Source organism: Artemia sp. Qi Xiang Cuo, chromosome 17 (assembly GCF_049724085.1).
Source record: "Artemia sp. Qi Xiang Cuo chromosome 17, ASM4972408v1, whole genome shotgun sequence".
In the NCBI taxonomy this organism is placed as follows: domain Eukaryota; kingdom Metazoa; phylum Arthropoda; class Branchiopoda; order Anostraca; family Artemiidae; genus Artemia; species Artemia sp. Qi Xiang Cuo.
Window position 1 is genome coordinate 31634079 of NC_142810.1, and position 13843 is coordinate 31647921.

Sequence of the window (13843 nt, forward strand, 5' to 3'; positions counted from 1 at the left end):
TCACATACACAGAGACCGTCATCAGTTTTACTACTGATGACGGTCACTGTATATTTGACCGAAATATCTGGCATTTTTCTGAATTTCTATACACTATCTATTAAAAAGGATTTTATTCCTATTTTGAACTTTTATTTTATTAGCGACAAAAATAAACCCACCAATAGAAAAAATCTAAATCAATTTAGGGCAGAGTGTACGAAAAAAAAAAAGAAAAAAACCAACCAAAGAAAATACGAAAAACTGAAAACGGGGTTTTTGATGATTGGATTAAAAAACAATATATATGATGAACACTTCTTCTGTTCAACAACAGACTACGCAACAAGACTTCTTATAAAAAATAAAAAAGAGCAAAAAAAAAAATAATAAAAACTTAAAAGACAATTTAGGTTTTAAAAGAACAAATTTAAAAGCTACAATTACAAAAAAATTGCAAATTACAAAAATGTACAAATTACAAAAATTATAAAAACACTTGACGTTTTATAAAATGCAAATAAACAAAGAAAAAAAGTTCCAGTTTCCAAAATTGAGTTAATCTTGTGCAAATTATAACTAATTAAATTGAATCAAAGTTCAAGTTAAGAAAACCAGAAGTAAATCTTTTGAGAAGTGTTTCGTTTATCTTAGGATCTTAATTGATTTATCCGTAAGTTAAATATTGCATAAGCCATTAGGTTCTATTTGAGAATAATATGATATCTAGGATGAATCCGATTTGGCTTTATGCCAAACCCTAAGAAAAGATTAATCTTCATTTTATTCTAACAAGATTAATCTTCATTCTATTTTAGTAAATATTTTTATTAATTTTTAGTTTTAGGCTTAGTAAGTTTTTAGTCAATAGATATAACAGTAACCTTGTCAAACTAAATACAATGACAGAGAAATCTAAGAGATTTTCAATTTGTAACAATTTTACTGCCAAGTTTATTAATGATAACCAAACAGACAAAGAAAACACACAAAAAACATTTACTAACGGGTTCTGAAACAACAATTGAAAAGAACTTCGTCAAAACGCAACATAAGAAACAGATTTAAGTGGGATTGCTTATTTGCCTTGAAATTATAATAATATTTAATATTGATTGTGAGGATGCTTGATAAAAATATAAACTTCTGAAAATTATTTTAGCCGATCATTACTAGGTAAAACTGCCACATTTTTATCTATAGCTTAACATCAACATATGAAGAATAAAATTAACCAGCCACCTTCAACTTGGTCGTCCTCTGAACTGTTGGTGCGACTTGATGGACAACTACTGCCTACATTCAATGACCTAGTAGATGGGGCTGGGCTCTTTTCTACAGAAGATTGACTTTGAGAAGAATTCGTACTCAGACTTCCAAACCTTTTTGATCCACTGAAAAACAGAATATCCTCTTTAAGTACCAGAAAAATCCACTTGAAAAGTGTTTTCACTGAAACCTAAAGCGTTCGATAATAATCACCAATCAAATCTCTTGCATTCATACCTGTACAAAGAAGTGACGATTTCTTTTATAATACAAAGGAGATAGCTGATAACAACTATTAACACTAATTGTGTTAGACTAATAACAATTTCGTCCTGGAATTTTATTTTAAGAATCTCATCTAAACCACACCTTCTCAGCTCCCCAAAAAACCATAGCCAGATGGGTTTAAGTGATGTAACTAAAAGCACCCTCTATGATGTAACAAGAAAAAATAAACATGTTGAGCACGAAGCAAGACCAAGATCTTGTATTACTTTTTGTACGATCTTTTTCTTACTTTTTGTAAGTTATGGTTATTACAAATCTTTGGTAAAGATCTCATTCTTTTCAATATTATTGAGGAAAACAGAAAACCCCACAAAACTGATAGGAAATATCCAAGATGTGCTGCTTTTATGGGGTAATGGTTTTGAATCTATGGTGTCAAGCACAGTAGTTGTTGGTTCAGAACATGCACTTATAAGCTGGCTAACCCATATATTTAACAGTGATTCCCGAAGAAGAAAAAGAAAAAAACAAAAGATTTTTGCAGTCGGTGGTTGTGTGTATGTTTTGTTCAAACCTCAAAGTTTCTACCTTCCTTTTTAGTTTTGGCACTGATTGCCATTTAACAAAAGGACATGCCTCCTATGTTAATAATTTTACAAGGGTCACCAAGATAAAGCTATTTGTGCAAACGGGTTTTCTCACCTAGGACTATAGCAACAACAATCTGTCACAACCACTGTGTATAGTTGCAGCATTTTAGTGTATATATTCCAGGGCTGTAACCAGGATTTTTTTGGTGAGGGGGAGGGCGTACAAACGGATACTTTTCCGGGAGGTACAAAAAAAATAACACATCAAAAACTCGTTTAAAAGATCTATAGAGTCGTTTATATTCATTTTTGTCTATGAGTCGGACGAAAATTTCAGGAGGGGGAGGGGGGTTTAAACCCCCCTAACCGCCCCTGGATGAGGCCTTGATATAGTCTATACAATTACACCGGTAGTTTCTTAGGTAGAGGTGCTGCAACTTTTATCCTAGTCCTGATATCCTTTAGCTCATATGGAGCAAGTACGACCCAGTAAATATGACCAGAAGAAAAAGACCCGGTAAACAGCTCCGAACAGAATAATAGCTCATATTTGGGATTAAATAAAAAAAAAACAAGTTCTTTCAATTGAAAGTAAGGAGCCAAAATTAAAACTTAAAACGAACAGAAATTATTACGTATATGAAGGGGGTTGACCCCTCTTCAACAACTCGCTCTTTACACTAAAGTTTTTTAGTACTTTTAAAAAAGCTTCTTATTTTTCTAATTAAACGACCCTTGTTTCAGGAGTCCTTCTTATAGAATTGGGACAAAATTAAAACTTTAGAGCAGAGAGCGAGGTGTTAAGGAGGAGGCAACCCCCTTCATATACACAATAATTTCTGTTCGTTTAAAGTTTTAATATTGCTCCTTACTGTTAACTGAAAAAAAGCTTGTTTTTTTTTATTTAATTTCTGATCGTCTGTTAAATAATGCCAGGATATCTGGCCCCACCTCCACGGAGAAATTCCCCTTCCCACGGAAATATCCTCTAGACAATTCAGTCCCGGTGAAAGTGTATCCCTGATAATTATCCTTGACAACTCCAAGCGTAAAATTGAAACGGAGAAGAGAAAGGAAGAAATATAAAAAGAATTTTGTACAGCAATTCCGACAGAATCCCCCAGTGTAAAACTTCCCCTGACAAGTTCAACCCCTGGAAACTTCCCTCCCCATAGAAAATTCCCCCGTGGATTAACCCCAGAAGAAAATTCACCCCCCCCCCACCGGAAAATGTATAGATACTTCCCAATAACAAATACTATGCATAAGCAACGGGCAAATTTTATAACTTAAAGATCTTTCGTCTGGGGCTCTGGAAGGGGTCATGTTATATCCAACAACAAAGTTATTGTGCCTTTAAACCATGATGAACAAAATGCCTATCTCAAAATTTTGGTCGGACGATTTTGAGAAAAAAGGTTCGTGGGAGGGGACCTAGCTACCTTCCAATCTTTTTGGTCACTTGAAAAGGGCACTAGAATTTTTGAGTTCAGTTCGAATGAGCCCTATCACGATATTCTAAGACCATTGGATCGTTACAATCACCCCTGGGAAAAAAAAACCAAAAAGAAACAATTAAATACGCATCGGTGATCTCACTTCTGGCAAAAAAAAAAATACAAAATTCCACATTTTTGCAGATAGGGGCATGAAACCTCTTCAGTGAGTTTTCTAGTAGCCCACTTTGCAGTAGGTTTTTAGTGGCTGATGGTATGATTTTCATTAAGGTTCTATGACTTTTAGGGGTTGTTCCCCCTTTTATTAGAAAATCAGGCAAATTTTCTCAGGCTCATAGCGAAATAAGACGTGGAGAGGAGGGGCTAGTTGCCCTCCGATCTCTTTGGACTCTTAAAAAGTGAACGAGAACTTTCAATTTCCAATCGTATGAGCCCTCTGCGAATTTTATACGAGAATCACTTCCATAAGAACTATATATGCCCCCAGAGTATTACTTACAACGATTGCCGCCGGGTTCTGGGGGGTTGTGTCGACCCCGGAGTTTTATGATATGATCTTTGAACTATTTTTTTTAAAAAGGGTTATCTCAAAGTTCTTATCGGATGGATTTGAGGAAAAAAGAGCATGGAGGGGGGGGGGGGGCTAGTTGCCCGTCGATATCTTTTGACTCTTTAAAAATGAACTAGAACTTTCAACTTCCAATCAAATGAGCCATCTCCGAAATTTATACGGTCATACCTTCAGTAAGAAGCATATACGCCCCCAGACAACTACTTACAACGCCTGCCCCTGGCCCTGGGGGGCTGCGTCGACACAGGAGTTTTTCTTACCTGAGCTTTGAATTATATTTAACGAAATGACCATACGTAAAGGAGTTCTTGTTATATGATCTTTGAACTATTTTTAACAAAATGGCTACCTCAAATTTCTTATCAGATGTATTTGAGGGAAAGGGCTTCTGGGGGGGGGATTGTTCAATTTTGACTCTTAAAAAGGGTGCTAGAACTCTTCATTTCCAATCAAATGAGCCCCTTTGAAGTTTATACGAAGACCCCTGCTATATGAAGTGCCTCTGGGAAAAAAATAAAGTGTGGGGGGAGGCTAGGTGCCCTCCGATCACTTTTGACTCTTAAACAGTGAATTATAACTTTCAATTTCCAATCAAATGAGAGTAGAGATGCCATAATATCTCCGGGACGACACCCCTGCTGCCACCTACAATTTTTTTACATAGTTTATGGATGGTTATGTGTGTTGGTCGATTTATTTGATTTTTTATGGATTTTGTCAGTGAGAATGAAAAAACAGGAACTTTGTCACATTTATGTCTGTTTTCATGGATGGTTATGTGTGTTGCTCGATTTATTTGATGTTTTTCATGGATGGTTATGTGTGTAGGTCAATTTATTTGATGTTTTTATGGATTTTGTCAGTGAGAATGGAAAAACAGGAACTTTGTCACTTTCATGGACTATAGAGTCATTAGGGAGAACATGTGGTTAATGGGGTCAATGTTGTTGTTGTTGTTTTGGGCACGCGATAAAGTCATTAGGGAGAACGCGTGGTTAATGGGGTCAATGTTGTTGGTGTTGTTTTGGGCACGCGATAGAGTCATTAGGGAGAACACGTGGTTAATGGGGTCAATGTTGTTGTTGTTGTTTTGGGCACGCTCTCAGCGAATGTCAAGGTCAATGTTGTTGTTGTTTCCGAGCCAAATTTCTTTTCTGGTCAGTCTAGAGTCAGCAGTCAGAGTGAAAGGATTGAAAAATGAATAAATTTGAGAAAGAGAGAATTAGATCAAATCTAGTGTTTATGGAAAAACATTTGATTTTGGATGATGATTTTCTCGAGTTATCTCTTCAACGTAGGATATTCTCCCAGGGAACACTTAACAATATAATGAAAAGGGATTCTCCCCCAATGGACTATTGCATGAAACTTTTAAAATGCGATTCAAATGCTTATACTCAATTTATTGATATATTAATTAGAACAAGGAAGAATCCTATTATGGATATACTTTCATTGCCAATGTAGATGGCTCCTCCTCCGAAAGAGCTTGCGTCACAGAGTTACTCCTCTCCCATTTCCTGCACTTTGAATTTATCGCGCAAGGACGATCAGTTTCGTTCTAGCTGTGAGAGAGTTGACATCGGAAACCAAAATGTTCTATATATGCCCATTGTGCATGTACACTCTTGGCAGTTGGACTCAATGCGAGAATTGTACAATTATTGATGACTATAATGAAAAGTGTAAATTATGTAATCCTTGCAAATTACATAGAGGCTATGCAGTACAAATTAAAGGATGTAATTCATGTCTTGAGGAGGTGTGTGACTCTCACCCTAGCGGGCACCTGTGCTCCAATTGTCACCATGATAAATGTGATCAGTGGGAGAATACTTACCCCGCTATGATTGGAAAGAATCCTAAACGCGATTTTAGTTTATTTCTACGAGATTGGTATCGTCGTGGATTTAAATTATTCTGGGAAGAGGAATCGGGTCTACGATTCAACTGTTGGGGTAACAAGACAATCTGGTTTCTACGTCATCGCTGTGACGACACTGCCTACTATGACTATAAACCAAGTGATTTTTATTTGGCAGTCACCGAATGTGATTCACCACTTGAAAACACTGTATGTGATATTGCTTCTAATAGACAGATTGAAACTCATGAATTTCATAATATGAATGCAAATAGTATCATTGACTATACAAAGAGATATGACAAGAGTGAAGTTACACTGTACTGCAGAATATTTGACTCTGTCTTTGCAATCAATCAAGATCAATATATGGTGAATCCAAATCATTTACCTGCATTAATGGTTCACAACAGTGGCCTATAAATCGACGAATAAATCTAAAGTGTAGATTGGAAGGCATTTTTGTATATATGCCTTTTATTTATAGAAAAATTCACATATATTTTTTAAGCGTTTTACTATTAGGGCTTTGAAATCAATATAAAATACGCTTGTAAGAAGATTTTCCACTACAAAGTCGTTTAGACGTGGAATTTCAACATAAATATGGAGAAACTGCTTTTAAGTATAGCCACCACAACGGAACACAAAATATAGTAGCGCGAGGAAGCCACAGCTTTTAGTCGTTAGATCCTACACCCTCTTTCGATTTTGAATAATAGTTCTCCCACTGCTCTCAATATAGTTGCTGATGTGAGGCGTGTAGAATGTATAGGGTAGACAAAGAGGATCAAAAAACTCAATCGTTTTCATTGTTTTATAGATTCACAGCCAATGACCCGTCAGCACAGTCGATGGACTGCTATTAACAATAATCAAGGTATTGTTCGCGCTTTGAATTTTTCCAAGATAGTCTGAGGGTAGACAATAGGATTTGAACTGGGACATGTAGGGGTCCATATTAAATACACTGATTATTTGACTGGTGTTCATGGCGCCAAGTCTAGTAGAACACTGCCTTCGGGAGTGATTTCCCAATAGGTTTCATATTGATTTAGTGAGATTAGGGCAATACTCTCAGCCAATGGGTTGGCAAATGTACACTCTAAACGCACAGTCCCCGTGCGTACTATACTCATATCCTGTGTACCAGACAAATCCAATACAATGATACCATGTGTTTTAGAAAACATTTCTTCGCTTATACTATTTTCAAATAGTTGCGAATCATGATCTAGGGTTTGCATGGTCAACTCATACAATGTTCTATAGGATTTATCAAAAGAAAGATTGTAGAGTGTAGTACCGTTTACTTTGTATAAAAGAGATGAAAGTCCAACCACTTCACATTTATATGGGCATTCAGTCAATGATTCTATTTCACTAACACTTTTCAATAATGCCCAAGGCGGTTTTGAGAGGATATCGCAATTGGTAAGGGACGAATCGGTGAATGGATGTGACCCCACGGCAATATTACTCTGAGTGGTGATTTTCTGAGGACCAAGTAGTTTAGTATTATTTCCATTGGCTCTCAGCTTTTCCACGGCCAAAGCAACAGAACTCATAACCTGCTGTTTGCGTACATGGAGAATTGCTGAGGTGAGGGAGAGACTTACATCAGGATTGGCAGCAAGTTCTTTTCTCAATATGAAATTGGATGGTGCAAGTGTCAATTTTATATCCACTTTAACATCGGGCGGAAGCCATTGGGATATATTAAATATTTCATGATATATTTTTCCAACTAGATATAATTCACTAGTTGTAGCATTTTTAAGTGCATCTGTACTATCAGTATTAGTAATGTATTCATATCCATTGGAGGCGCCTCTCAATTCCTTGTATGACTTGGGTGTCATCAGCATGAATTGCATAGAGCTTGCATAGTTTGAGAGATTGGTGATTGTGCTCACCAGTGTGTCATTGATGTAGACATTAATTTGACGAAATAAATTAAGTAATATACAATTTTCATAGGATATCTCATCGGCCCGAATTGAGATTGTATTATCGGATTTCCGGACTTTCATTTGTAAATCTATAAATGTGGACGATAAATCTATGAAGTAGTCTTCATTGGAATAAATTTGAAAGTGGATATTATCGGAGAGGGGTTGTAGTGGATAAAATTGTTCATAGTATCCATGCTTGACACTCACATCAACATTTTCGGCGTTGAATAGATTCAATGATGCGGTGATTGAAGGTTGAGAATCCTTATGCGGTAGGTAGGACATCTTAAGAGAAGAAATCTAGTTTTGATCGAACAATTTTCTTCCTGGGCCTTCTGTTTACACTACATATCAGCATTTTCCTTTTTTTCTTTGACGAAAGGGATGATGTCTTTCGTTTCCGTCCTGAGTTGAGACTGATGAGTGATGCATTGTTTCTTGAACTTTTTAAACCTTTACCATTTTGTTTTAATTTCTCGCCAAGGGTTCGCGCACTGGACCTAAGATTTTCCGTAGCATTTTTTTAAAAATCCTTGCCAGAGTCCCAATCGTATAGTCTAGAGGATGCAAAATCTGTCGCCGCCAGTACAAGATATTTTGTAGCCAGTGGTAGTGAAGAGCGAAACAGCTTAGCAAACCAACTGCCAAGACCATAGCCAGACATTGACGAGCGACCCTTGTAATAGTCCATTCCATTGCCCTGTTGTCTTGGACCAAGAGTATTAACATAGCAGTCAATATCAGGACAAGTGAATACCACTTTTCTATTAGACATCTTGTTGTTGAACGATGGGGCGAAAATGGCATGTAATCACAGCCAAACCTTTTGAAATTGCTATTGGATCCCCCAATTCAGTTCTTAGTGTTAACTGACAGAGTTCCAAATAGGAAGTGTTTACGGGGATATACTGAAGATGCTTTATATTGTAGTGACGAATATGTTCTTGATTGGTTTTTCATTCAAGAACTAGTAGGAGGGGAAAATTTGAATTACCAACCCAAGATTTTTTCGCAAATGAGGAGTAGAGAAATATACAAGTGTCGGTCGAGAAGACAGGCTGGTAGTCAGAAAAAATGGATCTTGAGTTTCCGGCCCTTTTACTGTAGATTATTTTGAGCTTAAGGCCGAGAACGTCCTTTAGATTATCATTGAGAATAACCTTTTCATTGGCAATAGGTGAACTAATGTAGATCTTGCCCTCCTCCTTTGAATAGTTGAAATGAAAAGCTCCTTTTTTACGAGCGGAAATTATTTTATTAATAGAACGACATAAATCATTCATACAGGTGAGTTCCTCGTAGGGTAATACAACATATGGATATTCAAATGAATTGATCTTTTCAATTTTTTCTCGATCGTTAACGAGTAGCCAATCATCATGTTGATTGCTAATGAGTGGCCAATCATGGGGTCTAATTTTTATTTCATATTCACGATCCTTTCTAAGGATGTCACAAGTATTTTTGAGAATACAGTCGACAAGAGCCACTTCATACTTTCCCTCAAATTTAATGGTGGGGGAGAGTTTTGTCCAAACATCATTTGTTTTATAAAGATCATTTTAAAGAGGATCAGAAATATCAGACATGACAGTTCCATAGAAATCATTGATCATTGTTTATATCTTCAACACTGACCCAAGAATAAAATCCGAGTTGCATCCTAGCCAGCGAACAAGCAACTGTCTTTTGCCCCTAAGAGTACGACTCTTTAATATCTTTTCAATTTGATAAATTTCACTAGTGTTTCTAACTTTTTGCAGTTCATATTCATAAGAACCGCCAAGAATCTCATCATCTTTGGTGTCTCGTAGTCGATAGGTTGTGGGTATGGTGTCTAGAATTTTGGACACTTTAAAAAGTTCAGTGCTCCATAAATAATTCCCCTTTTCTAAAATACCGGTGGTTCTATTAATTCGAACAGTATCGCCAACATTAAATTTCTTCTTCTTTTTCTTCTCATTACCATGAGAGTATTGTTTAAGAAAAGTATTAAATGTATTCTAACTGTAATGAGCATCCCGGGGGATAGAGTTGGATAGAGTTCAATGTGGTCGATGGTTGTATATCTGCATGATTTTATCAAAATCATGAATAAAAGCAGATGTATTTTTCAGTGTACAATATCTTGAAATTAATTGACGAATCATTCTTATTAATCGTTCGGCCACTGCAGCCTTTATTGGACTGTGACTATTATAGAGTGTTGTATTATATTTCAAAACAACCTTTTCCACATGAGGGTTAACAAATTCACTACCACGATCTGTTTGAATTTTTTTATACGAATTCTGTTCAAGAATACTTTCAATGGCCCGTTCAATTTCAACACCTCTCTTTGATCGCAGCGGAATGGCATAGGCATAGCGACTAAAAATACTGATTGCCACTAGAATATATTTGTAGGGTGCATTGTGATGCCGTTGAACTGCGTCTAAAGTTAAAAGATCCATTTGAATTATATGAAGAGGGGAAAAGGCTTTAGTTTGACGGTATTTCTTACTGCGAAGTCTATGATTCCGATGCAGTGTGTACCTTGTCTCATTTTCTAGATGGTCTTTCTCATTTTTTTATGTGGTGCCGGAAACAACTTTAGAAAGCGTTTTGGGAGAACTTAAACTCCCCGCCTCGCCAACATTTTCATAAACACCTTTCAAAACTTCATCCATTTTGAACGTAAACACGTAGTGTAATGTCCACTCCCCTTTTGCACACTGGAGGGTGAATCAATTCGTCTTCGCTTTTGACTAGCAGCCACAGGTGTTGTAAAATCAGTGGTGCTAGTATCTTCAAATATTGAATCTTCTTCTTTTTTAAATTGTGTTGTTGCTGGACTATATTCTCTTAGTTTCTTTAGAATTTGCTTATTGCCAATAAGACTTTTGGGAAAGTTTGATACACTTAGAAAGGTGTATAGATTATCGTCAAAGGATAAGAGTCCTTTACGATTCGTCACTATATCGAAAATTAAATCAACAAGATTATAACTTTTTCCCTGAATTATAATTCGTTTCCCTGTGCTGTCGACTTGAACTTGATCGCCAGTTTCCAGCACGAGATAAGATAATACTCTTTTACTCTGTTCTCGATAGGACAGTGGCAATAGAATTCCAATTTTCATTACAATTGAATTCAAGTCCTTCTCTTTTGACTGCGCAGAATCTTTAGAAGATGTTTCCTGTTTAGAGGGATTTGCGACGGTGGGTCTCTCACGATAAGGTCTATGTTTGTCCATACGTCGCAATGCATCTTGAAATAAAAGCAGTTTTTTATCGTCGTCAATATTCTCATCATTAATGAATTTACTTAGAATGTACTCAAAATGTTCGACGGGCGAGAGGAGAAGTTAAATTGGAGTAAATTTGTAGGGTTTTGCCATCTAGAGAAAACTGTTTACAAGTCCTGCGATTATTGACAGTAACAGTGTGAAAAAGCTACCACCTGCTTGAAGGAGCCGTTTTCTTTTAAATTTGTTTCCCTTGTTTTTACAAGCCAAGGCGCGTACAGTGGAACGATGTTGCTTTGTCTGTTGTCTAACACCTTCTGGCAGTTGAACATTGCCCTCAGTTAAATTTAAACAAAGTTCAGATATTAGATTAATGAAATCATTGTCGACACCATGTTTGAGTATGGCTTTCCTAAGCAAGGGTTTTGAAGTGCTTAAAACGGAAAACAGATGCCGTTGTTCGTGTAGTTTTTTCAGTGTCATGATAGCGACTAATAGCCTTTTTTACTATTCACCGGAAAATATAGTTTGTTGCTAGTGTCAAATCTATAGCTTCTGGTGCTTAGACCTTCGTGTGTTCTTAGAGTGGGATAAAATAAAAAGTCGAAAAAGGGCATGCTAGTTAACTTATCTGGTACCGAACATCGCACGTTTTGGGCACAATGGTCCGTATGCGTGGTGTGAGATATGAGTGAGCTAGAATCACGAACAACTCGATAGATAATATAGATAGTACAATTCAAAGCAAGGGTTCGCATACATTTGCTCTGATGAAACAGATTGTGTAGAACTAGGGTTATGGAAATGTGTTCATGATGAGATCGGAGAGTGAACAATTGTAGCATTTCCTGTGAGAACTGTTCAATGGATTCAGCCAAATCATCAATAATCAGCCACGAGTTAGGTTCAATACTATTGAAAACATCAAGTCCTCTTATGAATTGTATTGGTATGGTTGTGGCAATAGCTTTTATTTTATCATAGGACTCTTGCCAAATACTATAGCAATAGTATATTTTTTTCGGTTTTTCCAAAAACATTTTATCGCAATTTTGAATTATTCTAGCTAAAAGTGTTGTTTTCCCCGACATTGAGGGACCACACAGAAATGATCTGAAGGGTGTTTTAAATTGATACATGCTGTTGACAACAGTCGGACTATGACTAACTGTAAATCACATGTGCCCAATGAATAAGTAGTAATTTCCCCATAGATCTATCTATTCAAGAACAATAAAAACAATATTTCATGGCAACATTTATTGAGGCAATGATAACACTTGTTCAACATGAACACTTGGTCAACATGAAAACTCTACTTGTTCAACATGAACAATGATAACACTTTTTGTCTTTAAACACTTTTCTGTACAACACTTTTGTATAACACTTTTCTGTACAACACCTTTGTCCATCTACAGCACTTTTCTATACAACAACAAAATACACTTGGAACTAGCACAGTTGAACATTACAGTGATTGGTGGCCCCCCCGGGAACCAACCGTTGGGAGGGCCCCCCACCCCTCGGGAGCTGCGAGGGATAAACATCAGTTGTCGCCACTGCTACGGGTTAGTGGATGGATTCGTGGTGGTGGTTAGTGCTTGGGCTAGATTAGTTGGATAGGTTAATTTGTGAAAGATTAAGTGGTGGTGGTTAGTGCCTGGGTTAGATTAGTTTATCCAGACCAAGTTGATTACGATAGTCTATGCATTCAACTCGGTCTGTAATACGATAGTGACCATGGGGCAGGACACTCACACCATTCTCGAGCACATAGAACTTGTCAGATATACACGACATTGCTTTTTTTTTCCACTCTCACAGTATAATTTCTATACTGTAGAGAGCGAATTGCAAGCACTTGTGCTCTTGCAAGCACTAGGCTACTTTCTACACAGTCTCTGTACACACTAATGTTAAAATTGCTCTTTACAAAGTGTGTAGGCAACCCTTTACATGTCTTCTTTTCATCCCCACTATGTGTTTCAACACAATAAACTTTGGGACCCGGGAACACCCCCCTGGATATCAAATCACTCCCCGTCTCTGATTTTAATTTTAATAGTTGGTTGGGGGCTTGAAGTTTCACCAACTCGGGGTAGAGGGATGGATTCCAGTTGGTGAAATCCATCCGCGAGCTGATGTGCACCCCATTTTGCAAATCACCAAATAAATCTTCAGTCCCATTTACCTTTAACAGCAGAGTATCTGTATCACAATATTAAACTTTAACCTCCCCCTCCCGTGGCAATTGCACCTTGCAAAATTTTTAAAAAAATGATAACATGAGTTTTTTTGAAATTTCTAGTAGTGAACTACCTCCTGCAATATTCTTGTTCAGTAATACATTTAGCTTTTTCCTGTGTAGAAGAACCATGCCGGCCTCTATGCTCGTGAATGATGTAAAATTAGGGTCGGCAATAATTCGTGCACACTCTAGAGGGTCAGTCACGACGTCGCAGCGAGATCTGTTGCGCATGCTTTCACACATTTTGCCAAACGCTGAATTTAGAATGAGCTTGTACAAGTCCTTCTCTACCTTTGAATTTGCCCTAAAACGTTTATCGATAAAAGTATCGATAAACGTTTTCAAATAAGGTTTCTGATTGAATTGCAGGACCCTATGTACTTTGGTGACTTTGAAACCGTTGTTCACCATCCAGTGCAAAAGCACATGGTGAACAACGATATTCTCTTTAGG

The 13843-nt window shown here is 37.0% G+C and overlaps 1 protein-coding gene across 1 annotated transcript in view; it reads right to left on the reverse strand.

Moving 5' to 3' along the window:
• Nucleotides 1–1189: 1189 nt before the first annotated feature.
• LOC148942104 (uncharacterized) overlaps nt 1190–13843 on the reverse strand; it is a 124263-nt gene continuing 111609 nt past the window's right edge. The window contains exon 7 of the mRNA XM_089103588.1: nt 1190–1373. Within this exon, the coding sequence (XP_088959714.1) occupies nt 1190–1373 (184 nt within the window). The remainder of the gene's footprint in view (nt 1374–13843) is intronic.